Genomic DNA, 27,375 nt, shown 5'->3' with positions numbered 1-27,375 from the left:
CACTCATTTTTCACTGTGAATTGACTATCTAGATGGTCTGCTTCAAAAAGGTTGCTTCTGGGGGGCATAAGTTTCTATTTGCATACTTAGTATGATTGCTTTAGTAAATGTGGACAGTTAAGCAAAATGAATAAAATAAAAGCCATTTATACTTCATTCTGGAGCATAACTACTATTTAGGTTTGAGAAATAAAGTCTTCCCATTTTTTCACATCAATGTACTAACAATGGCTAACATTTCCTGAGTACTTTGCTATGTGCCAGCTACTGTTCAGTTGCTTTACCTGCATCAGTGTATTTAATCTTCAGAATAACTCCAAGGGGGTAGGTGTAATAGCTCACATTTTACAGATGAGGAAAATGAGGCACCAAACATTTGACTGATGGGATTTTTCATTTGTTTGTTCTTAATTTTTAGTAGTTTTTTAAGTAGGCTCCATGCCCAGTGTGGAGCCCAGGGCAGGGCTTGAACTCACCACCCTGAGATCAAGACCTAAGCCGAAATCAAGAGTCAGACGCTTAACCAACTGAGCCACCCAGGTGCCCCTTTCATTAGTTTTATGAAAATACTATTTGTGTGGTTTTATAACCTACTTTTTATATTATTAATTATCCTTTTATGCAAATCTAGTATTCTGTTGTGTCCGTTATATACTTAGTCATTCATATCACAAGTTTTGAATGTTTAAGTTGTTTGCATACTTCAATTATTATAAGATTTCTATGAATATTCATTTAGCAAAATTCCAACCCACTTCTCTCCTTCTGATCTTCCTTCAACTTGGTGATCAAAAATTGTTTTAATTTGCATTTCTTTGATTACTCATTGATACTAAATGTTTTTTATATATACTCATGCTTTCTTTATCCTCTTCCATATATCACTTTTTATTTTCCCAGCTGTATATTGGTGTTCATCTTTTCTCTATTGACTTGCTTTAGTACTAAGCATAGCAAGCCTTTCTCATAGGTGGAGGTGGTGTGCTTAGGTAACTTCCCCACCCCAAAATTTTATAAATATTCACTACTTCTTATACTTTGATGCTCTTATATTTAATTCTGTAATTCATTTGGAATTGGGTGGAGAGGAAGGGTATGTTGTGGGAAAGAAAACTAACTCTCCCCTCCCTCCCAAAATCACTTATTTGACACAGTACCAGTTATTAAACAATCTACATCATCGGTTAGAAATGCAACCTTTATTATATACTACTTTCTGAAACATAATCACTTAGGAATTTCTCAGTTTTCTTGTTTCATTGATCGATTTGTTTACACTCCAGAACAAAACTTAGTAACTCTTCCGTAGTATGGTTTTAATTAGTAATCCACATTTCTGTCCTTTACCTGTAAATATAATAAATTTCCTATTTTTCATTTCTGTCAATAAGTTATTGCTAGAATGTCACCATTCACGGGTTCATATCTGCAAAGTAATGATACAAGATATTTATTTCTAACCAAAGAATTTGTTGCAATCTATTCTATGTGGTTGTAAGTGAGGACACTGATGTATGCAAAGCAGAGGTTTCGAAAAGTCCACCTGGCCCTCTGCACCAACATGGAAATAGTGATTAGAATGATGTCACTCTAGCAACCTGCCTGCATTTAGAAAGAATTTTGACTAGGTTTGTGTTTAATAGACCATGTTCCTTACATACCTTCTTTATATCTAGCCTTGCTTACTCAATTCAAAATAAGTGACCAATACCAGTGTGAAAAGTTTCTGTAAATAATTAATAATAAGAAATAATTTTATGGCTTTTGTGATAAAGTGAGGCTTGTTTTATTTATGTTGGGTTTTGTTTTTTCCCCCCCTCTAGGTAGCCTTTCCAGTAAATATATGACTCAGGGAAAAGCCTCAGCGAAGAGGACCCAGCAGGAATCATGAGGGAAGGAAAAAATGCAGCACTCTAAATGGCCACTCAGGCGTTCCTATTCACTTTGAAATTAGGTTCATTTCACAGGACACAGCAGCATAGATCAGGCTTCAACTTAACATTTAAGGGAAATGTCAGATTTTTTTTAACTTAATGAAATTGTTAATGAGGAAAAACAAATTTAATACAGTCTCACGTACCACAAATCCCCATAGATGTAAGGATTTTAAGAGAAAGCCATGATGTATGTATTTAAGCCAGGTTTTATTTTTTTTTTAAGCCAGGTTTAAAAAAAAAAAAAAAAAAGTATAACTGTGGGCCAGTATTCAGTGAATACAATTTCATGGTTTTTAATTCTTTCAAAGCACACTGAAAGGGGTGTGCTGATAAACCCTGAGTAAATTAACCCGTTTTTTCACCTACAAATCCCTTTTTTGTTTTGAAGAGGGGAAATTATATTTATTGTTTACTGAATCCTTGTGTGAAAGCATATCAAATATGTGTGAACTGCTACTACTGTATTTACAATTTACAAACCTTATTTTATTGATATTTGTAGAAGTGACAACGCGAACATGAGTACCTATTTATGCGAGCCTTCCGTGGGTAAGCAGCACCACCGAGGGGCTCTGGGGTTTTTTCCCTCTCTAATTTTAAGTAAGTTGACATAGAATTCCTATACTCATAAAAATGAAGTAAGGAAAACAAGTAGTCCTGTTTGCTGCTAAAAACATTTTCAAAGGAAAAATGACAAAGTAGAAGTGCTTTTTACTTTTTATGATACTCAGAAATTAGGGTGGAGAACTTTTAAAAAATCCCTGAGGATTAAAGAGGCCATCTCTGCCAATCACAAATTTGGTTGGTGTCATTTTGGGTCTGACTGGAGCCCTCCTGGAACTGTTTCTCTAACTCCACAAGCCATCCAGAAGTAGTATGTGGTCAGAACTATGCCTTGGTTTATTTATCATTTTGAAATAAAATCAGAATTTCAACCTGTAATTTTATCCACATTACTTTCTAGCCAGAGTCCTAAATTTCATGAGGAAACCAGATGAAGGACTGAGGGCAGTACAGATCTGCTCTTTATCTCATGCTCCCTCTACTTGTGCTCATGGGATCTGCTGTTCATTGACCCCACTGTGTGCCAAGCACTGGAAAGGAATGCCCACAGGAGAGGTACAGGCTTGGTGGGATGAAGACAGAGAAGGATGGGGAGGGTGTTTGCTGGGCAAGCGTTCCCAGGTAGGAGAGGGCTCAGAAAATAACACCTGTGAGCCCTTCTTTTCACCTACTTGAAGACCTACTCCAGTTAAAGAAGAATCCTATCAAAATTACGTACAGATTTTGGGAAGTTGTGGTAGAAAGGATTAGTGATCGTTCCTTACTCAGTTTGGATGAACCCAAACTCCTCAATTAACCGCATGAATTATGTACCCTGGGCAGAAGCTGCTCTTCTGATTTCTCTTGCCTTCAGCATGAAAATGAACTTGACTGGGCACGTAATTCTTGTCACACTTTCTTTGGAAAGCCTATTAATGCTGTCTTCTGGCATGATAGCAGAAATCAGAGGCCTCCCTTGTAGATTTTATTTTTCTACTTGGATACTTCCGTGTTTACTTATCCCTGTAAGTTCTGTGTCCGTGACTTTTGTCTAAAACAAAAGCGAATCCCATGTATCTCCCTAGCCCAGTTTGGTTTTTTGGTTGTTGGTTTTTTTCAACTTGGGAAAGTATGTTCTTAAATTTTTTTTTTTTCCTCAAAAATACTTTTTTTTTCCCCAGCATTTCTCTATCATCTTTTTCCTTCACCCTAGGAAAACTCAAATTTAATCTCTACATGACTAGCCGGATTTTTTATGTCATTTTGCTGTTTTCTGTCTCACATGAATTTTGTCATTTCACTTCTAATCGTCCTCAATGTACCTCAGCCACCTTCCCTTTTCCTCTCATTCAAGTTTATTGTTACTATCTTCCTTTTCATGGAAACCATGTTTCCTTATATCCTTTTAAGAATGTTAAAAAGCTTCCTATATTTTATTCCAATTCCTGTGGTAGATTTCAGTCCCTCACACTGATCAATGGGACAGTGACCAGTGTTTGCCAGACCTGGGGAATGGATGACCCTTGACTTGGGCACTGGTCACAGCCCCTTTTCAGCGCCCCAGCCAGGGGACAGGTGCATCTGCTCCATGCTGAGGCCAGCTTCCAGGGTGTAGTTATCGTTCAAATGCAGCTGGCCTGTCCCTCCGCAAGCTCCACAGATGCTCCACTAGCACAATTTCCTTTCCTCTTTCTCCCAGGAACAAACAAGAAAATGAAATCTATTCTTACAGCCCCAGTCTCCACTTTCTAATCCCTTGCTCAGTGTGTGCAGTATCAACAACGTGCACACTTGGTGATGTTACTAAAATGTTCTGACATAACTTCAGTTTACTTTTCATTTTCAAATGTGTTTCACAAATGGTTCTATTTAAAAAAAAAAAAATCTTTCCTGAGTGGAAAAAAATCCTGACTTAGACAGGTCAATAGGGTTCATGGTGTTACAGGCAAAAAAAAAAAAAAAAATTGTTCAGAACAGAATTCAACAAACTCCCATAAAACTGTAAAGATGTGCTCAGTGTTTTTTTTCTTTGAAAGTAGGCATGTTTGGACAACAGCAGTCAAGAATTCAGCACACTTCCCTGGGTGGAATTCTAGACTTGATTCGGGTCTCTGGTTCTGTCAGTTTTCCTGCTGAGAGTGTGGCAATCCCCCTAACCTCATGGCAGTTCAGTTTCCGTGCCTATAAAATGGAAGTCACCCCTGCCCTTTCACAGAGTAGTGAGAAGCAAGTGAGGTCCTAACTAGGAAAAACACTTTTTTAAATGTCTAAGCCCTGAAACTAAGGCCCAGAGTGCAACACTGAACATTTCCCTATTTTAAGCTTTTAACCCATTGGTAGAAATCTAAATGTGGTTACAGCTTGCCAACTCCCTCAACAGTTACCACACCCACCTCATGACACCCTAGGACAGCTGCTGTCCTGAGATAAGGGAGCCCACATATTTCTTACACAATCATGAAAACCTAAGGCCAATTTATCTCGGGGACCTGCACCAGTTTCAGATAGTATTAGGTATGCCTGACCCACTAACAAGTAGATTATGTGACTTATCACTCACATGCAAAACAGCCAACCAAGTTAAAAACTGAGTAGTGTGTATTAAATAGATGAAAGAATTAAACATACACATGGCGGATCCTGAATCACGAAATTTAGGACTAGATTTTTAAAACGCACTTTTTTTCTAAAGCACTATACTAAAAGGCCAGAGTTTATGCATCATTTTTAAACTAGCCGTCCCAATACTCAGCCTAAAATTGTGAGGCTACCATGAGACAGTGTGCCCAAGGGTGCTTTTGAAAACTATACAGTGCTACATAACTACATAACAATATTTCAACAATTAAGAATGATACATGGCATCTTTTTTTTTTTTTTTTTTTTACATTTTATTAACACACTTTATTTCTTAGAGCAGTTTCAGGTTCACAACAAAATTGAATGGAAAGTGCAGAGTTTCGATATGCCCCTGTCCCCACCCAAGTCCAAATACTCCACTATCCACATCCTGCTCCAGGGTGGGGTATTTGTTACAACTGATGAACCTATGTGGACACAACATTATCCCCAAAATCCATTGTTTACATTAGGATTCATTCTTGGTGTGATATGTTCTATGGGTTTAGACAAATGTATAACAGCATGTATATCCACCATTGTAATACCAGTTTCACAATATATGACCTCTTTAAATATCCATGAACAACTAGCAACGTTTATTGAGTTGTAGTACTTAGCTAGGTGCCATACAGTCGTCTAAGGGCCTTTCATTTAATCTTCACAGTGTCTGTGGGAGGAAGGGCATGAGAAGTAAAACACCTTGTGCCAAATCACCCAGCTAGTCAGATGAAGCCAAGACAAACCCATCATACTACCATCTCCTAATCTCACCCTTTCTTTTGGGTTAAGCCGGGTTTAGAGGCAAAAATAACCATTCTCTTAGTGTCATGGAGTTGTATTTCAGTAGTAGGGAGACCCAACTACTTAAGGGGATTTTGAACTCTCCAATCCTGTAGGTTTTAGGGGATGAAACATAACCTGGGCTCTAAAACACACTTCACTGACCGTTCTTTCCACATTGAAACACTGAGCAAGAGTCTATCCTCCCCAGCACCACCCCACCGAACCTCCTTTTCCCTTTACCTCTAGCACCGCCACGAGAAAAGCCGCCTTTCCTTCGGTTCTCCTCCTCCCGACTGCTAACTTCATTCTTTCCTGGGCTCTCCATTTACCAGGCTACCTATGCATGCCTGGTATAATGCCTGGTGCTTAGGTGTATTTGCTGAATTAACAGGCAGAATTAAAAGGCAGAAGCCCCTGAGCAGCCACGACAAGGTCTGACAAACAACAGGTGTTCGATCAAGCTTATTCGACGGTTCACGCTATGAGTGTTGACAGAGCTGCCCAATCACATCCTCGGACTGTTTGGGTTCCAAAGTCGGCACCTAAAAGCGAAACTTACATTAGCACCATCCCCCAGTATCCCTTGCAGTAGAGCATGTGGTGAGGCGGGGGTCCGGGGGTGTCTGAGCTGTTTATTTCACGAAAATGCGGTAAGTCTATGCTCTTTAAGAACTGCCTAGCTCGACCAAAAAGGAAGACAAATGTATGTACCTGGGCCTCGGAATCTTTCTGCTTTGGAGAGCACCAGCTCTCGTGCTCAGCGTTCTTATGCAGTGACGCCGCACCCTTCCCAGGGACAGGTCGTGGAGCGACACGCCTCCAGAGTCCACAAGTCCGCAGTCACTCCACGTGCCCAAACCCCACTCCCCCCGACGCGCGGAGGTAGTCCTCGCGCAGACGACCTTGCGCCTCCCTCCCCCACGCACCTCCAAAGCCCCGGGCCATTGCGCCCCCGCGTCACGTGCCTACGGCCCTAGCGCCGCGCCGCGCCCCGCCCTCCGCCCGTCACTCACGCGGCCCGACCAATGGCAGCGGCGGGGGCGGGCCCGCGCGGGGCGGGGCCTGGGCGCCGTGCGCCGGAGCCTGTGGCGTCAATTCGGCCGCCGTGTCCATGGAGAGTGGCTGAGGTGGCCGAGCTCCGGCCCGAGGCACCGGGGCTCCGGGACGGCGAGGATGTCGGCTTCTTTAGTCCGGGCCACTGTCCGGGCTGTGAGCAAGAGGAAGCTGCAGCCCACCCGGGCCGCCCTCACCCTGGTGAGTGGCCGGGGCGCGCGGTCGGACGGGTGACATTGGTTCACCTCCGCCCCCTCGAGGAGGTCACGGCGGCAGGGCGCTGGGCCCGCTCCGCGGCCGCTACGTCGCCGCCCTGTCCTCCTCGCCCCGGCTGGGGAGATAAACAAGCGCGGGCGGGGCTGCTCCGCCGGAGCCGGACGCCCCGGGAACTACGTTTCCCAGCAGGCCGTGCGCCGCTGCGTGCGGGGGTGGGGGTCGCCGCGTGTGCGCGAATCCCCGAGCGGCCGAGGCGGCCCGCTGCGAGCCTGGGGTGCGACTGTGCTCGAGTCGCGGGCCTTTCAGAGTTCGGCGTGCGGGAAGCTGGGGGAGGGAACCGGGACCCCTGCCCTCGAGGTGCGCGGGGAGGGCGGAAGCTCGCCGGGGTACGACGGGGCGAGCGTGGCCAGCGACGTGAGAGCGCAGCCTCAACAAAGCCCACCCCTCGCTGAGATCAAGGCTGTAGTGCACAAAGGGTTCCTTCCTGGGGTCTGGGAGGGAAGGCTTTTTGAAACGCCCTCTGTCCCTCCAGCGGGCCTCGGCCGTGGTCGGCCCTCACAAAGGACAAGGAAGGATAAAAGTCTCTACCGTGAGTGAGCGTTGGGCGTTTTCTGGGTGAAAGGTCCAACACACCGGGAGGGCACCAGAGTCCCTGCCGCAGATGCTCACCGCGGGATTTACCACGCAGACGGGATCCCTGGTGTACAGTGCAGTCACTTTGTTTTTTTTCTTTTAACTGAGGGAAAACTCACATAACATAAAATGAACCACTCTCAGATGTACCATTCAGTGGCATTTAGTACATTCACAATGTTGTGCCACCATCACCTCTATCTAGTTCCAAAATACTTCAAGAAAACTCAGTATCCGTTAGACAGTCACTTGTGTTTTGAAAGAGTTGGGTTTCATGGGAAAGCTTATGAATCAGGTCAGCATTCTTCTCACTCCACTCTTGTGCAAGCATTCAGCACCTGGAGAGTGGGAATTAGAATGAATCACGGATTCCATTCAAGCTAATGCTATAAGAAGACCTGTTGTCAGAAAATCAGTTGTACCAAAATAGAAGAAAGTTGTGATCAGGTGGGAGAACTCATTTTTATAATGGATCAATGTTTCCAGCCTGTACAGAGGTTATCCCGATTATTCTATATTACTGTTTTCTGTACCACAAAGCAGGTTTCATGTCTGGAAGATACCATCATCAGATCTTAGAATTCTCCAAGGTCTTGAAATCACAAGAACTAAAGGGCATGAGTCATACTTTGTGTCTTTCAGTCTCAATTAAAAAATATTCAGAACTGAAAAGAATTCTACCACTGGTAATGGTAGAGCGAGAAAGAAGAGGTACAGAGAAGCTTTTTGGCCTTTTCTCTGTCCATCATCTAGCATATTACCTGCTTGTTCAGAATCTCTGAGTCATTCCTTTCCTCTCCATTCCTTGTCATTCAGTTGACATTTAAGACCTCCTGTGTTTCAGGACAAGAAATAAATTGAGTTACACAGTTCCCACCCTCCAGGGACACCGTTGTGGGCCAGACCTTTGCCACCCCTAGAATTACAGCTCGCATTCTCAGACTTCAGCTCTCTACACTTGCTCCTGCCTCATGACCTGTTACTGGGCTAATTCTGCTAACAGAATTCGGTCAGTTCTTTATCTTGTCAATTCTTAGTTCACAGGGGCTCCATGTTGCCTTTGATCAAGTGTTCTGATTAACTTGCCAAAGTCCATTGTGTGAACTTAGCCTGCATAACTGTCTAGCTAACTTTAGAAGTTCCTTTCCCTGTAGTCTTAGCTGGTGCCAAAGATAAAGCAGGTCCTCGCTGCTTTCCACCCGCGGCCTGCATAGCAGGCTTGCAGTCATTTTAATCCTAGCATATGTTCCCTAGTCTCAGGACACTGGCATGCGTGAATTGCTGTCTGTTCTTAGTTTTCGGGTGTTTTTGCAAACATTGTAAATCCCAGCATGTTCTGTCGAGTGCAAAAGGAGGTGATCAAAGGGCTAATGAGTGAATACAGATGAAAGCAGATGAAACTAAAGATGATTGAACAAAATGGGTAGGAAGAGATCAGTGTTACCTAGATATATGAACTTGACATCAGGAGTTTGACATGGTGCAAACTTGTCTAAGTGCTGTACCTGTGTAGCCTACCAGAGGTCATCAAAAGGCTAGGAAAAGGAAAAGGAATTGATGAAATGAAAACATGGTTCCATGCTGTCAGCGCCCAGTTATCCACATTAACTGTCGTTAATCCAGGAGAGGACTGGTGGTTTGCTGGAACAGAAGGTTTAGTCTGGTGACAAGGCTGCCCTTAACACTTTTATGCAACCAGAGATGGTTCTTTGATTGAATGTTTTAAGACTCCACCCACCACCTCAAAGTGAGTAACTTTGGACACCTGTGGAGAACTTCCAAAGAGGATGGTGTCCCTACTCTGCATACCCAGGAGTTGGCAAAAGAAACTGAATTTGTAGGAGCCAGAGTAAAATATGATGAAAGCCTGAAGATTTAACACTGCCCTCCTGGCAGAGGCTTTTATTTCCATCGTTCTACAAATCAGAATTAGTGCAACTATAATTTAGGATTAGGGACGTACCTATAGCTGTTCATAAAGCGCAACCAAAGTTGTAAGAGAATGATGGTACATAGCCAGCATCATTCTTCATGCACAGAGGGAAGTTAATTCATTATGTGCAGTGGGTGCTTTAATACTTCTAGTGGCACCTGGTTGAGAAGGACAAGGAAACATGTTACTTGAGCCCCAGTAAGGAGCTGTTAATTCATTGAAGGACAAGTAACAGAAGTCCTTTCGAACAATGACCAAGCAGTAATTTGTATAGTTAGGCAATTTAAGGGATATTCTCCAGGAAACAATTGGAAGTAGCCTAAATGTATAACAATGACAGGTTAAACGAGTAGATCCAGTTGGTGAACTATTATGTAGTCACTGTAAATAATGTGTTTTTTTAAGTTTGGGAGTCATAACTCCATTCTTTACTATCCCTGTGTCAATTATTTAATCTTTAATACTTAAATCACAGGATTATAAGAATAAGATGATGCATATAAACCACTAAGCACCTGGAAGGTACTCAGTAAATGGTTAATATGTTTATTACTACGTATTGCATGGGAAACTTGTTAAACTGTTTAAAATGTAGGCCACAAAATATACACACACACAGATGAATAGGAAAAGACAAAAGGGGAAACACCATAATGCCATAATGAGTTAAAATATACTGCAACTTGTTCATTGGCTGCTATTTATCTACCATCTTTTAAACATTAAAACGCCACATTTATAATGAAAATGAAAATAGGTTGTAGTTGTTGGCACATGTTTAGTATACATAGTCATGGAGTTAGCTTTGGTTTTAATTTGTTTTCTTGGACAGCAAAATATTAAAATTGCCTGGGGAATTACCTAAGGAAATACAGTGTTGAGGATGAAAAGCGTCTGATACAAAAATGGACTAAAAATCTTTTTTAAGGGCCTTTTGTCTTGTTCTGTGATCTACCTCTGAGTAGATTAAAAACCATCGTTATATTTCATTGAGTTTCAGGAATCTTAAACTTTAATTCATTGGCCAAATCTCAGGTGAATAAGTCATTAATTCTACATACATTTCTTAGAAAAGTATAGGTGTCTTAATTGTTGGAGGGGAGTGCGTGGAAATTGGAAGGCTACCAGGCCCGCAGCCTGTTGTTTAGTTGTGAAGTTTTCAGACTATTTGCCAGATTGAGTGTACTTACGCAGAGTTGCCAGAGCCTGCAAATAGATGTGAGCCCATAGGATCCTCAGCTTCTGCCTGGTCCTGAGATACAGAAAGTATTTTTTATAGCTAGCATTTTTTTTCACGTGCCACATGTTCCCTAATTTTAGCCATTCTGACTTGTTCTGAAAAGCAGTCCCTCACTTAGAAAGTTAAAAGATCCCTATCTTTCCCCTTAAGTAAGTACGCCACTGGGTTTCCATCATTAATAACACTCCTCCCAATGCAGTATGTTTGGTTTTGGCCTGACACAGGAAAATTAAGAAAGACTCGTTTTGGTTCCTATAATGACAGTTCCCAGGCACACAGGTTACTTTTCCCTTAACAGTGTAGGAGTGTGAAGTCGACCGCTTCGGGATAGGTGGACCACTCCATGAAGTGTTTTTGTGTACTCTGTGTAAGTGTTTTCTACTAAGAGTTGGGAAAAGAAGAAGAAACATTATTTTGTAAAATCAAATTCGGTAATTTAATAATCACGTGGAGATAAAAACACGTGAGGCTATTGACAGAGTAGTGTGTACACCCTGTCTTCCTTGTTTTGGTCATGCAGCCGTAACCCTCCTCACCTTTGACTCTCCAGCATTACAGGGCAAGTTGTACTTGCAATAAATATTTCCCATGGTTGTGCCTTTTTTTTTTTTTAACTTATCAGAAATCCTTTGCTCTTTGACAGTAATTAGATTAATTTCTTCAGGACTCAATGTGGGAAATAAGACCATGAGAATAACAGAAGCTAGTTTTTACTGGCAATTGTTTAGAAGGGTAAATGAGCATTTTTAAACATTTTTTTCAGAAATATTCCTGTAACTATTTGAGGTTGACATGCTGTGATCTCAAAAGAAGAAAAAAAAACCAAAACGATAATTCTGCTCTTCTCCATTTCCTTTTTCTTCCCCTGGCATACTGTTCCCTGTTGTCCACTATTGTCACACTGGTTGGCTTCTGTTCTGGTAGAGTCGTGGGAAAAGGCCTTTATAAACCACGTACTGGTGGTGATTTTTTTTTTTACTTTTTTTTTTTTTTTTACAGTTATGCACAGTAAGTATATATGTGCACACCCACCGTACATTAATAATTGAAGTCAGAGTTTCTTTGAACATTCATCTTTATTTATCAAGTGTAATACATTGTTTTCTTTTCTCTTCTAGTTTGTGTTTTTAAAAAATACTAGTGTCAGCCTTCTAAATTGGTTTCATGGCCTTTCCGAATTGGGTCCAGACTCTGCTTCAACATCCTCATCTGGCCAAGCCCCACCGGCCAGGCAAGAAGAGCACACTTTGAGGCCATCCTCTCTGTCTGCTCCCTTTGCACAGGCTGGGGTTTTGGCTACGGTTACTTCCAAGTCATAGGTCATAATGTCCACTCTGGGATTCCACAAGCCAATAAAATGCCAGTAAAAAACTGGAGGACCAGCACAGCATTGCCAGCTAAGGAGCTAATAAAACAAAGTAGGAAGGACATGATCTCTTCGTTAATACACTCTCATCATTGTAAAGTAGCAGTTTATATTGAGCTCTTTGTGCCTGGCACCGTTCTAAATGTACTTCATGAACTTACTTATTTAATCCTCACAAGAATCCTGAGGAGGAGGGTCTGTTCTCCCCATTTAAGCCAAGTAACAGGCTTGGACACAGCTCGGAAGTAGGGCAGGAATGCCCTGGAATAGACTTTGTCACTGACAGCACCGTGAAGAAGCAGATAGGATCCAAGAATAGAAATTCAGTAGATGTTGGAAAATTGCACTTCCCCAGAAAATGGGATTGATGATGCTGACCTATACACATATAATACATTGTGGTGTTTTCGTCATTTTGAGGACAAATGGGCTAGGTAATTAGACAGCATTGCTCCTGAAAAATGCCTCCCTGTGCTTGTTTCTATAGTTGACTAGCTTAGCTCTGTTCATCCGGATATCCTGAGATGATATTGTTTTAAACCACATTTAGTAGCTGTGTGAACATGTGGTGGGACTGGTATAAGAGGCACCCTCTGGGTTGATGATGCTACGTTATTCCCTCTGTGCGTATTGATGGACTTGAAATAGATTTGGGGTAAGCAAAAAATATAAAATAAAATAAAAACAATAGGTTAATAATGATCAAAAGAAAAAATATCTGAAGGTTGGCTTCCCCAGCGATGACTTAATTGATTCATTGGCTATTGAGCGCCATCTGTGTGTCAGGGATTGTGCTTGTTGCTGAGCATGCAGTAGAAGGACAAAATAGATGCTGCCTAGAAAACTTAGATTTGTGATGTAAGTAGAGAGAACCAGAGAACTTATGACAGGGCGCTGATCTTGACGGGGAGTGGAACAAGACTCAAAGGATGTTGCTAGAAGGTATTTTAAAAATAAAAATAGAATGCTTTGAGTTGACGAGAGTTGATGTGTTTGTGTATAAAAGCCACAAGGTACTCAGACAAGAATATAAATTTGTCAGACGAATTTGCTAAAGATATACTTGAATAGTCTTAAAGACTACAGAACTATAAGGCTTTAAAGAAAGCAAGTTTTGTAGCTAAAAACTTAATAACTTGTTCTTTTTTCAGACACCTTCAGCAGTAAACAAGATAAAACAGCTTCTTAAAGATAAGCCCGAACACGTAAGTAAAACCAATCAAATGAATATTCAGTAAAAAATTGAGGTTGTATTTTCACACTGAATTTATCTTGTGATAAACAGCATGTTTTCACTGGCTAGGGATTTTTATTTAAAAAGTAAAATATGCTCATGGTTTTTAGAAATTCAAATAAAATATAACAGGGTATTCAGTGAAAAAGACATCATTTGTGACCCCAAACTCTTGGCTGTCTTTCATCCTTCTAAGGGGCCACCTCTTAAGTGTCCTTCCTCAGACAATCTGTACATTTTTATCTGCCTACACTGGAGTTTCTCAGGCTCTGCACTGTTGATGTTTTGGGCCGGATAATTCTTTGTTAGAGGTGGATTGCAGGATGTTTCGTATTTCTCTGGCCTCTCTGTACTAGATTCCGGTGGCACCGCCCCACTCCTCAGTTGTGACAACCAATAATAATTCCCCGAGGGGCACTACTGGCCTAGATCATGCTTGGAATGTTTGTGTATCTCTTTGCCTACTTAGAGGAAAGCATTCCATACATGCTGTGGTTATGCTTTGCTTTTTGCCCCTAATAATATAGCTTGAAGTTCTTTCCAGAACATTACAGAAAGACCCACCTCATTCTTTTTTTATGACTGCATATATTAGTGTATTTTATTTATTTAGCCAGTCCTCCATATTAAAGGTCTTCGGGGTTGTTTACATCTAGTGCTGCCACAAACATCATTCAGCAAATAGTGTCTGTAGTGTGCCAGGCCCATTGTTCTAGAAGACTAAGCCTGTAAGCCTGGTTTAGTGCACCTATGTAGGCTGTCCTAGACGCAAAATTGTTGAGTAAGGGGAGTATGCATCACCTTCACCTTCGTGAATTGTTAGTTGCCTGTGGAATATTGTAAATTACATCCAAGTACTAAACTCTTAAAATTTAGTAATTAGACTATGGAATGGTTTCTAGGTTCTGTTGTACAACCTGCATTACAATGTAATGAAGTTCTGGCATGTTCCTCCTAAGAATTATTAAATGCTAAAAATATCAGTATGCCAACTCCATTAGGATAGACTAATGAAAAGAGTATATACGCATCGACCAAATGAAACACTGAGTGTAGGTTTGAGGGATGACAATGACATGAAAAGGATGGAGCAAACACTTCATTGGGTTTCATTGCTGGTACAAGCAGTCCCTTTTCCAAACTCCAGGTACCTAAAGCTGTATTTTCCTGTATTCTGTAAGTATCTGTATTCATTCCTAGGAGTTGGACTTTCTGCTTGCTTGAGTCTTTCCTGTTTATGAAGATAAAAGCTAAGTCAAGTCAATACTTAGGACCTGTGCTCCAGAATTTCAGCTAGACAGTTTACTATTGGTAATACTGAATATGTGAAACGCCCCACACGTTCTTTCAGCTCTCACTCTGAGAGTGAATAAAACCACAGTTCTGTCTCCTTGTTGTTTAAGGACAGAAGAGACTACTGTCAGGATGCTTCAGCTCATCAGAACTCCCAGGCAGCTTAGCATTCTAACTCCCGGTCTCACCAAGTGTCTTCCCACTCGTGATTGCTTTTCCTGAAGCAAGTACACATTGCTACTTTTAAGAGAATCAAGATCTGCTTGGTGAAATCATACTTTTTATGATAATACTTTTACTGTATACTTCAAAAAAGCAGATAGGATCCAAGAGTAGAAGTCCGGTAGATATTGTTAGAAAATCACATTAAGATAGACATTGGTATTTTAAAAGTGCAGTTTGGTCACTTTATAAACTTCTTAACATCTGTGTTGGCTGCAGTCTTTTGATTTCTGGTACTTGAGAATGTTTTCATAGTTCTGCCTTAGAATTAAGGCCCTGTGTAGAGGCAGGTATGATTGCCAGGGGACAGCCTGGGGACCTCAGTGAACCTAACCATAGGGAGGGAAATTTCCTGAGAACATCTCATGCGATGAGGTGGAGCACAAACGTTTTGAGGAAGTGAGAATTTGTTAAGTAGTCATCTCTGCCATCAGATAAGTTTCTTTTTCCTTTAAAAAAAAAAAAGTATTCATGTTTGGAATTAAAACTCTTCTTTAAGGGGGACCTGGATGTCTCAGTTGGTAGAGCATGTAACTCTTGATCTCGGGGTTGTGAATTCAAGGCCCACATGGGCAGAACTTACTTTAAAAAAACAAACAAACAAACAAAAACCTCTTCCTTTAAAAATGTTATTCGCAACCTAAACGGCTAATAGTAAGGGTTAAGTAGTTAACATGCCTTGGTATAGTGGACTGTTAAGGCATTATATGCAAATGATAATTGTGAAAGTTAATCACATGGAAGGATGATGTCTTAAGTGGCAAAAACAAATCAGAGAATTAAGACTTATTACTGTATAATAAAGCCTGTGTTTAGATTATATGTATATATGACAAGAACTGGAAGAAAAAAGGAAAAAATATATGTTTAGAGTGAAAGTGACTGGTTTTGGGGGGTTTTCCCCCTATGTATTGTTTTGGGTTTTTTGCATATAATTGTTTTTATTTTAGGATTCCCCACTAGTATTGTAGTGCTGTTTGTTAAATGGCTAAATTTTTTAAATGCTTGTTCCCCTTTCCACTTATACTTCCTAAAGGGACATGTTATAGCCAGAAATCTAATATTCCTCTTTAAGCTTATGGAGAAACAAATAATGTCAAATAGCCAGGGTTTTTATAAATGCTTAATACGAACTACTTTAAAACTAAGTTTATATTTACACTGCTTTTTCAGGTAGGTCTGAAAGTTGGTGTCCGAACCAGGGGTTGTAATGGCCTTTCTTATACTCTAGAATATACAAAGACAAAAGGAGATTCTGATGAAGAAGTTGTTCAAGATGGTGAGTTTTAAGCATATATAGTGCTCGCTGTGAGGTAGGGTGGTTTGACAGACTTTCATATATCAAGTGATTTATACACAGCAGCTGAGTGAGATGGTACCATATTGTCCCCAGTTTTGCAGATGAAGAAACTGAGGCATGGAGAGGTGAAATAGCTTGCCTAAGGTCACTCAGCTAGTTCAGTGGCCTGGTGAAAAGTTGAACCTACTCAAGTTGATTCCAGAGGCTGTGCTCTTATCATTTGTTTGTTTATTTCAATTACAAAAGATAATCATTGTGTGCGGAAAGGTTTTAAAACGCTAAAACTTCAGACTGAGCCATCCATTTTTGTGGGAAGCAGCAGTTTGACGTCTATACCAAATAAGTAATGTCATCTTATGCTTTTGAGGAATCTGTACTTTTAATTTTTATTTAAAATGTCAGTGCTTTAATTCTCTCTTGCCCCCGTGCCCCTACCCAGTAATCTGATAAAACCTATTTAAAAGAAAATAATGCCACAGCCTTGGGGGAACTTCAGCGTGCACGGGCATTTCAGTGGTGGCTCTGCGTCAGAGCTGTGCTGTCAGCTAGCTTGCAGGTTCCCACCGTTCATCTCATTAAACTGAAGTTACTGACCAATAATGACATTTTTGTTAATACGTTGTTTTTTAAATCACTACATAAAATACCTTAAATATTAAATTTTTCAGAAGATGAGCTCTAATAATTATATATAGTTTACATTTGAGTGAGTAGTTTCTTATAAGGAAGAAAGCTTTCTTAAACCAATTATATTTACGAAGATACCAACCTCTACCTGCATAGTTCTAGGGAGTTACGTTACTGCCAGTTTTCCGGCCCCTGAGCAGAAGAACAGAACAGCCCTGTTGCACTGATGGGCCTTATGACCCCAGGCCAGTGTATCACAGTCCTGTGCGTCTCTCGGCTTGCCAGTGTGTCCTGTGTACGGATGTCAGTTAAGGCTTTTCACATATTTCATGTTGCATATTGGAAAAATGGGTGAAGTATTGTGAAAAGCAAATTCTAGTTTTGCATGGAATTGTCATTGGAATATGCTTCTCTACAACTGCCAAGCCTAATACTGTGTTTGACATAGATTATTGGGTGGAAAAGAAGGGACAGACAGGAAACTGAGCCCTAATCTCTTAAAGGAAATAATGAAGCAGATTCAGAAGTTTCCTGTTTGACTTTTGTCAGTGGTTACTATTTAAAAAGTTCACTTGTGCTCTGAATCAGCAGGTTCCATAGACCTGCAGGCTTTATGTGACACGTGTTTTCTTCTCCCCAAGGAGTCAGAGTGTTCATCGAAAAGAAAGCACAGCTAACACTTTTAGGAACAGAAATGGACTATGTTGAAGATAAATTATCCAGTGAGTTTGTTTTCAATAACCCAAACATCAAAGGAACGTGTGGCTGTGGAGAAAGCTTTAATATTTGACTACTCTGGCTGTAAGCTCCAGGAAAACTCATGGAAGTCCTAGGGCTTACTGAAGAAATCATGTGACTGTCACGTGCTTAAAGTTTATAATGTATGACTGCCTTATGAGGAAAATAAAATGATGCCTTTTGAAAGTGAAGCCAGTGTGTTAGATTCCAGAAGAAGCAATATTTGTATTCTTTTTAGAGGGCACAAAATGAGAAACCATTGCTCTCTTTGGGTCATTTTCCTAATTTGTAAAGAAAAAAAAAAATCCTACCCTGTACTTAATTGTCTTGCATCCTTTCTATTAGAACCAGTTTCATGAAAGCTGCCTACCTGGGAGGATTTCAGGAAACGTATTTTTAATACGTGTGCACGCCATAGCTCACTGTTGAGAGTGGCGTGAACGTTCATTTCCCGACCAGATTGATGGCAGAAGATCCTGACTGCTGGCATGACGTGGAAGTGCACTGGTTTTCTACCCAAACTTGGCACAGCGTTTCTACGTTTGTGTCCAAAATTTCTTTGTCAGATGCCTCATTTGCTTTACCCTTTAGCAGCACCAGCCGGTAGATGAAAGTATCGAACAAAGATTTCCTTGAACTGCAGTGCAGAACAGTTCTGAGCGATGGCATCAAAAGGTAAGAAATACTTCACTCACTGTTTTTAATCCATTTCTTCTGCTACCCAGAACATCCCCTCAAAGGTGGAATCTCAAGCTGGCTTAGATCCTTTTGGTTGCAAGGTGTCTTAAAAGCCATCCAGCCCACCCCCTCAATGCTATACCTGGGGAAGCAATCCCCAGGGAACCTGCAGGACGTCCGTCCACCTTCACACTATGGGCTATGTAGTGGCAGAAGTTGGAACTACTCTCTCTCCCCTTCCGTGGAGGGGCCACTAGTTCTGCAGTCTGAGGCAGTCAGTGAAGATCAGTGTGTGGTCTGGCTTCTTTATCTGGTTGGCATTTTGATAAGATTTCTTTATAATTTGATGAAGATCGTATTTAGTTTATTTTATTTTGAGTGAGAAGAATCTTATTTTAAAACCCACTTATGTGAGTTACCATCTTGTTTCTTTAGAACTTTGAAACAGTGGTTTATATTAGCAGAGAAGACATTTGTACCAACCCAGAAATATCCTTTTCGAATATAGTAGTCATTTTGAAGCAGAACATGAGGGTCTTTTCTTCAAATTCCAAATACGTGTACACTTTCTGGATCTCAAGTTCAATGACTGTAATTCTTAACATTTTCATCACCTACTTTTTTTTGACAGCATTCTTTTTGTCATTTAGTTATTGATTTTCCTGGGTTTGACAAACTAAGTGTTCTATGCGAAGACATGTACGCTTTTTCTGAAAGCTGATTTCATGAATTGAAGTAGCTGTCCTATTTATGTCCGTTGTATTTACTGAAGTACCTGGCACAGAATGCACCAACACCTAGAGTAGTAGCTGTATGTAAATGCTCATGAGTCCATATTGTTAATATAATTGTCAATTCACTTATAATCTGTGCAATACTGTACGTATGTAGAGATTGAGTTGTCAATAAAAAAAAACATGGCCTCTTTGTGATCATAAAATTGCCTTTTCTTTCTAAGGAAGAAGGGTTTGGGAATAGTAGCTATTCCAGCAACTAATGAATAATGGCTATTTTTCTCTAACCAGTCTCGTCGCTTCCAGGAATTTCCTCCACCAGATTCTGTTGCATCGTCTTCTTCTTTCTTCTCCATGCAGCCCTTTGACAGAGCCATTTTGCATCCCTCTTGGCCCCAGACATCGGCATTCCCTTTCTTCTTCAGCCTTCTTTTCTCCCTTTTTCGCTTCCTCCATCCTCTTGCACAGATTCCTTCTTATGTTCTCCTGTCATAATCCCTACCTGGAATTCCAGATCTGTCATCCAGGCTTTATGTTCACCTTCAGAAAGTTTCTTAACAATTCACCTCAGGCATATTTGTAAGCACCTGCTCTCCACCTTCTTGAGGTTTCACAGATGACCGGAGACAGTCCCCAACCTCAGAGATCTTAAGAGTTGGCAAATGAGACACCAATAAAGACAATACCGTAAGTGTTGTAATAGGTAAAATTTATTGCATACTTGCTACGTGCCAGGAGCTGTTTGAATACAGTCTTCACAACAATCCAGTGAAGTACGTCTGACTCCTGTCATTTCATAGGTGAGAAATTAAAGCACAACATGAACAAAATAGTTGACCTGAGTAACACGGTCAATGGCCAGGTCAGAATGACAGCCCGCCCACACCATCTGGCACCAGCCTGTGCTCCTAGCAGTTGGGCCATGCTACATGTTCTAGAACCAAGATGGGTGCACTTTCTAAGAAGTTATCCTAGAGGTTGTTACACTTAGCCCAAGTTTTAAAAGCCCTAAGAGATAAGGGGAAGAGGGAAGAGAATGGACAAAACTAAAAAGGATTGAAAACATGCAGGAAGCTAAGCGCTCTGAAGAACATGAGGCAGCAGGGGCAATCAGACCAAGAACACTGGGGCTTTCACTGGCTTCTATAGTGTCACAAGGGCAGGGAGCCACTCAGAGTCGTTACAAGGGGGCCATCAAAACATCTACATTCAGAAGTGTCTGGCTGGGGGCTCCTGGGTGGCTCAGTCATTAAGCGTCTGCCTTCGGCTCAGGTCATGATCCCAGGGTCCTGGGATCGAGCCCCACATCGGGCTCCCTGCTCTGCGGGAAGCCTGCTTCTCCCTCTCCCACTCCCCCTGCTTGTGTTCCCTCTCTCACTGTGTCTCTCTCTGTCAAATAAATAAAATCTTTAAAAAAAAAAAAAAAAGTGGCTGGCTGCCCTGTGGAGTGTGGAGAAAGCTGACCGGAGAGGAGGATGGAAGGAGGTACCGCAGAAGCCCAAGTGGGGCCTGAGGGGGAGACCAGTGTGAGGATTTGGAGGTGCCATTGGCAAGACTCCATTGTGAACAGACCAAGCTCAGCAGGGCTGTGGTGTTGTGGCCCTTAGCTAATCACACTAGCAACACTTTACTGGGTTTTCCTGTTTTTTGTTTTTTTAGTCTCTTGCACAATATTGAAAGGTTTTTGAAGAGAGGAGCTTTATCATTTTTTTGGTGTTCATTTAACACCAAGCATGTTGTAATTATTTTTGACAAAAAGACTTTCCAACAGCCATGTCCTGTTCTTTCTCATTTCAGCCAAGCTCCACTTCAAACCCTGGGCATCCTCTGAGAGGTCACTTCATAGTGCCCCCATGTGACATGGAGGACATCAGCTGCTGTGGTGGGAGCTTCACGCAGAGACAGAGCCGATGATTTTTTAGTTAGAAGAGCACGCTTAGAAGCCCACTCCAGAGGCTAAACTATCCCAGGAAAGATTTCAGGAGACGGAGGCTACAGTGCTCTTCTGCTACCTAGTGTCTCCCTGCCCTCTGCCTCTGCCCCACAAGAACGATTTTCTCTTTGGCAAAGAGGAAAATAGGGAGGGGGTTGGAAAAAATCTCTACAAGATCAGACATCCCTAAGATTTCTGGTACTTCCTAGGTTTCATTCATCAGGAAATACCTTTAAAAAACGGCCTTTCTTGTCTTGTTTTGATGCCTGAGAGACCAGGAAATGGGAAAATCTGTGATACTAAGCTGCCTGGTCATTCTCATGCCATCAAACAGCTGTGAGACCCTTGGAGCCTGCAGAGCTCTTTACAGATATCCAGTTAGTGCCTCGGCGCAGACGTGACATGGGCCATGAGATCACATCAACTCAAGGGTGAATACACATGTAACCAGCCTGATGCTGGGGTTGAGTTCGGCAGTTCATGAGATGCCAGCATGCAAAGCTGTAGGTCTGGGGGGAGATACACCTGGATTTAAGTCATGGGCTCTGTCGTGTTGCAGCCTTTTGACCTGGCACAGGTCAGGTAATTTCTCTGAGCCTGCTGACCCTTCTGTAGAACAGTCTCAGGATTTGGGGAAGTTGATGAGCTAACTGCACATAAACAGCATCCACCTTAGAGTTGACACTCAGTACGTTGTAGTTTTAGTCCCTTATACCTGTGGTTATCAGTCAAAGCAAGAGTTTAGGGAAAGGAGCGTTTCCATACAATTAGGGAGTTACTGCCCCATATTAAAATCTATTGAAGGAGATTTCCTTATTTCTTTACATGACCACAACAACTTGATTGAAAAGAACTACAAATATAATTATACAGAAAAATAGCTGATTAGCTATTAAGAGAATTCCCATGTTGGGGGGCCTGAGTAGCACAGTCGGTTAAGTGTCTGCCTTCAGCTCAAGTCATGATCCCAGGGTCTTGGGATCAAGCCCCAAGTCCGGCTCCCTGCTCAGTGGGGAGCCTGCTTCTCCCTTTGCCACTGCTGCTCCCCCTGCTTGTGCATGCTCTCCCGCCCCCTTAAATAAAATCTTAAAGAATTCCCACATGGATGTGTCTTAACTAAGGAGTAGTAGCTGAACCCCCTCCTTGGACTGGAGGGCGAGGGGTCCACACCAGACTTAGCCAGGCTGGGGGTCCACCTACCCTGTCCCTCTGCAATGCAGAGCCCATGTTGGGGTTAGAGTCACAGTGGGATATGTGATGTCGACTGCCTCCCTTGCTGTCCACCAAAATCTTCAGTAAAGGTTAGGGTTCTCATGAATGGCATAGAACGTAACCTTCCCCAAGGCAAGGGCTCTGTACCAGTGATAGCCTCCCAGTGTAAAACTCCCCTATGTCTTTGATAGCCCTAGTGGATTGCATCATGGATTTACTTCCGTGAACAAGTAATTCCCAACTGTTGACTATTAAGTACACATTTAGGGGTGCCTGGCTCGCTCAGTCAGAAGAGCATGCGACGCTCGCTCTCTGGGTCGTGAGTTCAAGCCCCACATCAAGTGTAGAGATTACTAAAAGAATAAACCTTACATGTTTATTGTTCTCCATGGAGTCCAGGTCTTCAAGCAGTCCTCAAGCTTCAAAGTGCAAATAAATCTGAGGATCTTGTTAATAGTGCAGACCTGATCCCAAAGGTCTAGGGTGGCCTGCGGTTCTGCACGTTGAGCCAAGTTCCACGTAAAGCCCATGCTGGTGCTTTGCAGACCACCTTTGAGTAGCAAGGTTTTAAACTATCTCCAGAAGTACCTGGTTGTATTAAGTGATAATTCGCACCTGTGTTTGTTTTTACCAACTACCCACTGCAGGGCTTCTGATGGGCATGAGTTGTGGCCGTGTTGCCACTCTTGAGATCACAGGGCCTCCCAGACTGCTTAGCTGCCAGTTTTAACTCTTAAGTGCTGTCTGATTCCTTTCAGTATTGTGAAATACTAAATGTCTCAAGGATGCCCATTTCCACTTAGTAGCTTCCTTCGTGGCTGGGTCCCCAGCTCAGTCCCCACTGCATTACCCAGCACAACCAGGTGATCTGGACGGCCCCTAAGTTGCTTTGACCCTAATACTCTGGAACCAGAGTCTTCTCGGATAGACCAAGTTTGACATCTCAGGGAGGGGAAATCTTGCACGGCCCTTCTCTGAGTGGCCACATAAGGTGGCACAGGGCCTTGCCATTCCTCAGGAAATGTGTTTTGTGGTAAACTGCACATAGCAGAATTTACCATTTAAACCACTTTTAAGGGTGCAGTTCAGTGGCCGTAAGTACCTTCACATTGCTGCACAACCGTCACCATCCATCTCTAGAACTTTCTCATCTTTCCAAACCGAAACTCTGTACCCATTAAACACTGTTCGTTCCTCCCCAACTTCAGTCCCTGGTAACCACCATTCTACTTCCTGTCTCTGGACTTGTCCACTCCAGGCACCTCAGCCCTGCAGCCATACAGCATTTGTCCTCTTGTGTCTGATCAGGGGGTACATTTTTAATCTTCATCAGCAGGAGAGTTGGCCTAAACAGTTACTACTGTTGCTCTTTAACCCATTCTGATGGAGTCCTCTATTCAGCCGTGAGACTGTCCATTGATGATGTGTCTGCTGATGGTTATTTATGAACAATTGAGGGCAGTTTAAGAAAAGCATCAAACAGGAATAAAAGCATCAAAAGACTGTGCACTCGACTGACCCAGACGAAATTCTTTATGAGGACTCGGGAGAAACAGGTAAAATGAAGTTAAATCTATAGCACGACCCTCACTCTTGTCAGGGAACAAAGTCTAGAGACACCATTTGGTGCTACAACAGATCTTCTCTTCCTCATTTTCTTTCCAATGCAGCCCCAATCCACTTCCAGCCCAACCATGTGGGCAGACGTAGGAAGCAGTCTGTCTCCTAGTAACTGCCTCCATTTCTCTTCTGCATCTTGTCCATATCTATAGAAGGAAAAAACTTGACAATTCAGCTACTTCATATTTGCTTTTTAAAATGTCTGTCCATGGGGCGCCTGGGTGGCTCAGTCATTAAACATCTGCCTTCAGCCCAGGTCGTGGACAGTCCTGTCCTCTGAGCTCTGTGGACAGTCCCCAGGGAATGATCCCAGGGTCCTGGGATCGGGCCCCGCATCGGGCTCCCTGCTCAGCAGGAAGTCTGCTTCTCCCTCTCCCACTCCCCCTGCTTGTGTTCCTGCTCTTGCTGTGTCTCTCTGTCAAATAAATAAATAAAATCTTTAAAAATAAAATAAAATGTCCATCCTCCACATTCCACCCATTACCCTCATGCAGGAAGTTAATCCCCTGACCCTTCATGTCATGCAGCTGTTTATGTGACCTTGAGGAGGTCCATATGTCACAATGCAGTTACTCACCAATACTAAGCATTAGCATTGCCAGATGCCAGGCTAGCCCAGGGGGTACCAGATGAATGAGGCCCAGCCCTGCTCCCAGACAAACAAGATGGCCACATAATTACAAAGCAAGTGGTAAGTGCTGTGACTGACCCACTCCTAGAGCATAATGAGAGAAGAGAAAAGGGAAAATTCAGCCAGTTTGGGCGTGGCTAGGAGAGGAGGGGTGAAGTGGGCGGTGGAGAGAGACAGGAGAGACTGGCGCTGAGAGATGAGGTGGTAGCTGGGTTCATGTCTACAAATCAGGGTTGGGAAACTGACCTCCTTCCAGCAGGTTACAGGAAGCTGGACCCAGCTGGTCATGACTAAGCCTCACCAGTCGCCCTCTTCCCTTGGGGCCTTCACTTAGCAGCCTTGCCGTCTTCCTGGGTTTCTGTACCTTCCTTCCCCACCATGTTCCCACGGACTCCTAGCCCTGACTTGGCTCTACTCTCACTACGCCTGTCCCCACATCCAGCCCTGAGAGTGTATGGCCTCGGTAGAGAGGACAGTCTGAAAGGAGGAGATCAAAAAATGGTAGAGAGCTTCCTCTCCCAGTTTCCAGAACCAGCATATGCAGACAAGCTGTTTCCCTTGGGCCCAAACTGGGTAGAAATAAATGAACTCCTCAAACTGGCTTCCATCCAAAGCTGCCAGGTGTTAACCTCCTGCCCCTGCCCAAGCAGGCCTGTCAGTCCAGCCAATGCCACTGAGCAACTATCATTCCCTGGGGACCGTCCACAGAGCTCAGAGGACAGTCAGCATCGGTCGATGGCAATTCCTTTGGATGGAATCGCACTGTTCAATCCATCTCACCACTTCGTACCCCAGCTGCTACCCACCTAGGTAGGGTCTTATCTTTCTTCTTCCCTTCCATACATACTACCTTACGTTTCAGGTGCTAGGGGCACCCATAAGCACACCGTGGTGGTGTGGACGGCAGACGAAGCTAAGGCTGGTCACCCAGCCAGTGCTTCCAAACTGGCCTAGGATCCTGCTCAACATTAGCCAGTTCCCTGGAGAAGAGGTGAGAAAGTAAGCCCCCCTGCAGCTGCACAGCTTGTCCTTGGTATCAAAGGAAGTGGAGTATAAGTGGTTGTAGGTGCGGAGATGGGTGGGCACGGTTGGCATTGACCACGGGAAACCCCAAGGACATCTGTTCCTCCTCTAGGTTGGTGAGTGGAACAGTGCCCCTCTTCTCTGGTTTCTGTTTTTGGGAGTCTGGCTCCTTCCTTTTGGGATTCTATCCTATAGGTCACATGCTGCTGCCTCCACCAAGCAAACCAGAATCAAGCAGAGATCTTCCCTGGAGCCTACACCAGGTACTGATTCCCATTTTTAAAGACACTGGCATCCTCTGTTCTCTCCTGAGGTCCCTGAGCTACTCCCACATCCCCTGACCTGAGTGCCTGTGACACAGCAGACTGTGAACTGCCCACATCACCATAAGATGTTCGTTACCACTTGCTTTCTCCCTGGCTCAGGGAGGATGGGGGCTGGCTCATTTGGAGAGGCCTCCAAGGAATGCCACTGTCCCCACGCAAATCCGTCCTGTTGGTTTGTTTTGGGCTTGCTTTCTGTGTGGGACCACACGGCTCCAGCTGCTTCATCAAGTGTTCATGGAGCCCTTGCTATCATCATGCCTCGTGTTGTGGAGGACACAAAGATGTCCCCCCGCCCGGAGGTGACCCTGCAGGAGGAGGGGTGGTGGTAGGAGGAGGAAGAGCATAGTGGTAGCAGGTGGTGGCCGTGATGAAGCTGCTCACACTTAGTGAGCAAGTCCTGGGAGCGAGGCCGCCTTGCAGGCAGTCTGCAGGACTCAGCACACTGAATCCTCATGCAGCTTTGGGGAGTGGACACTATACTTACATATGTGTATCCTGAGTACTGAGCTCAAGGTTAGCAAGAAAGACCTTGCTTCTCTTCTCCACTGTGCTCAGCTGGGGAAGGTAAGACCAGTACAACTGAACAAGATGGAAAACAATAGATGCCATTGAGGAGACGCAGGGACACTGTCGAGGAGGCTCAGAGAAGCGGGAGGACTACACGAGGGAGCAGAGGTGGGCTGCCACTGTGAGGAGAAGGGCACCGGGGCCTCTGTCTGGAGAGAATGGATAAACAGGCACGGACGTGGGAGAGTGAGGGCCGTGGGTGCCATGTGTGTGGGCGCTGTCAGACGATCCACCCTCGGGAGGAGAGCCGCCCGACAGGGAAGTGGTGGGGACACGGGTGCTTATGGCTGCTGGCTGGGCTGAAAAGCCCTCAGCACTAGGTGAATGTGCTTGCATGCTGTGGGCCACTGAGGGTTTTGAGCGAGAGCAAGTTTGGATCAGAATTCTCTTTTAGGAAGGGTTGACCCAGTGTGGCTTATAGAAAATAAGACATTGGAGCACAGGATTTCTAGGGCACTAAAACTGTTCTGTGTTATGTGTAATACGTTTGTGTGGATACGTTTGTCATCACCCACAAGATGTACAGCACAAAGTCAACCCCAATGTAAACTAAAGACTTGGGTTAATAATAATATTGGTCCAGTGCACCTGGGTGGCTTGGTCAGTTAAGCATCCGGCTTGATTTCAGCTCAGGTCATGATCTCGGGGTTGTGAGATGGAGCCCCGCATTGGGCTCCCCACTCAGCAGGGAGTCTGCTTGAGATTCTGTCTCCCTCTTCCTTCCCCCTGTTCACATTCACTCACTGTCTCAAATAAATAAATAAATCTTTAAAAAATAATAATAATATTGGTCCATCAGTTACAATAAATGCATCACACTAATGTGGGGTGTTAATAGGGGATGGTGGAGGGCGCCTGGGTGGCTCAGTTGGTTAAGTGACTGCCTTCGGCTCAGGTCATGATCCTGGAGT

At 43.3% G+C, this 27,375-nt stretch overlaps 3 protein-coding genes and 1 long non-coding RNA gene across 14 annotated transcripts in view; 3 read left to right on the top strand and 1 right to left on the bottom strand.

Moving 5' to 3' along the window:
* TUT7 (terminal uridylyl transferase 7) overlaps positions 1–2,879 on the top strand; it is a 66,527-nt gene extending 63,648 nt beyond the window's left edge. For all 7 annotated transcript variants that reach the window (XR_004682770.1, XM_035024422.1, XM_035024424.1 and 4 more), the window contains one exon: positions 1,824–2,879. Coding sequence is in view for 6 of the 7 variants with exons in the window: in XM_035024422.1 (XP_034880313.1) it covers positions 1,824–1,891 (68 nt within the window). In the remaining variant the exon portion in view is untranslated. The remainder of the gene's footprint in view (positions 1–1,823) is intronic.
* A 2,495-nt stretch (positions 2,880–5,374) lies between these two features.
* Positions 5,375–6,838, bottom strand: LOC118023327. The gene is made up of 3 exons (XR_004682772.1): positions 6,597–6,838; positions 6,126–6,427; positions 5,375–5,769 (listed from the first exon to the last, which is right to left on the bottom strand). It is a non-coding gene; the product is annotated as an uncharacterized LOC118023327 (long non-coding RNA).
* A 101-nt stretch (positions 6,839–6,939) lies between these two features.
* Positions 6,940–17,931, top strand: ISCA1 (iron-sulfur cluster assembly 1). The gene is made up of 4 exons (XM_035024433.1): positions 6,940–7,139; positions 13,478–13,531; positions 16,249–16,354; positions 17,644–17,931. Exons 1-4 carry the CDS (start codon positions 7,059–7,061, stop codon positions 17,790–17,792), a joined length of 390 nt encoding a protein of 129 aa, XP_034880324.1. The 5' UTR covers positions 6,940–7,058; the 3' UTR covers positions 17,793–17,931.
* Positions 17,932–18,331: 400 nt separating this feature from the next.
* Positions 18,332–27,375, top strand: part of CUNH9orf153 (chromosome unknown C9orf153 homolog) — a 43,548-nt gene continuing 34,504 nt past the window's right edge. The window contains exons 1-4 of one of the 5 annotated variants that reach the window (XM_035024432.1): positions 18,526–19,839; positions 20,950–23,853; positions 25,411–25,539; positions 25,767–25,834. The gene's annotated coding sequence lies outside the window, so the exon portion shown is untranslated. Of the gene's footprint in view, positions 18,416–18,525; positions 19,840–20,949; positions 23,854–25,198; positions 25,359–25,410; positions 25,540–25,766; positions 25,835–27,375 lie in introns of those variants that run through there. The other 4 variants (XM_035024429.1, XM_035024428.1, XM_035024431.1 and 1 more) reach the window with 4 other exon arrangements.

The sequence above is a fragment of the Mirounga leonina genome, unplaced genomic scaffold (genome assembly GCF_011800145.1).
Source record: "Mirounga leonina isolate KUSES-001 unplaced genomic scaffold, KU_Mleo_1.0 Mir_179, whole genome shotgun sequence".
Classification (NCBI taxonomy): domain Eukaryota; kingdom Metazoa; phylum Chordata; class Mammalia; order Carnivora; family Phocidae; genus Mirounga; species Mirounga leonina.
This window is presented reverse-complemented; position numbering and strand designations above follow the sequence as displayed.

Bases quoted from the DNA above. Each gene is read 5' to 3' on its own strand.
- ISCA1 (XM_035024433.1), top strand. From the start codon at position 7,059: ATGTCGGCTTCTTTAGTCCGGGCCACTGTCCGGGCTGTGAGCAAGAGG. The intron at 7,140-13,477 runs GTGAGTGGCCGG...TTCTTTTTTCAG, and splicing joins CCCGGGCCGCCCTCACCCTG to ACACCTTCAGCAGTAAACAA. The intron at 13,532-16,248 runs GTAAGTAAAACC...CTGCTTTTTCAG, and splicing joins TTAAAGATAAGCCCGAACAC to GTAGGTCTGAAAGTTGGTGT.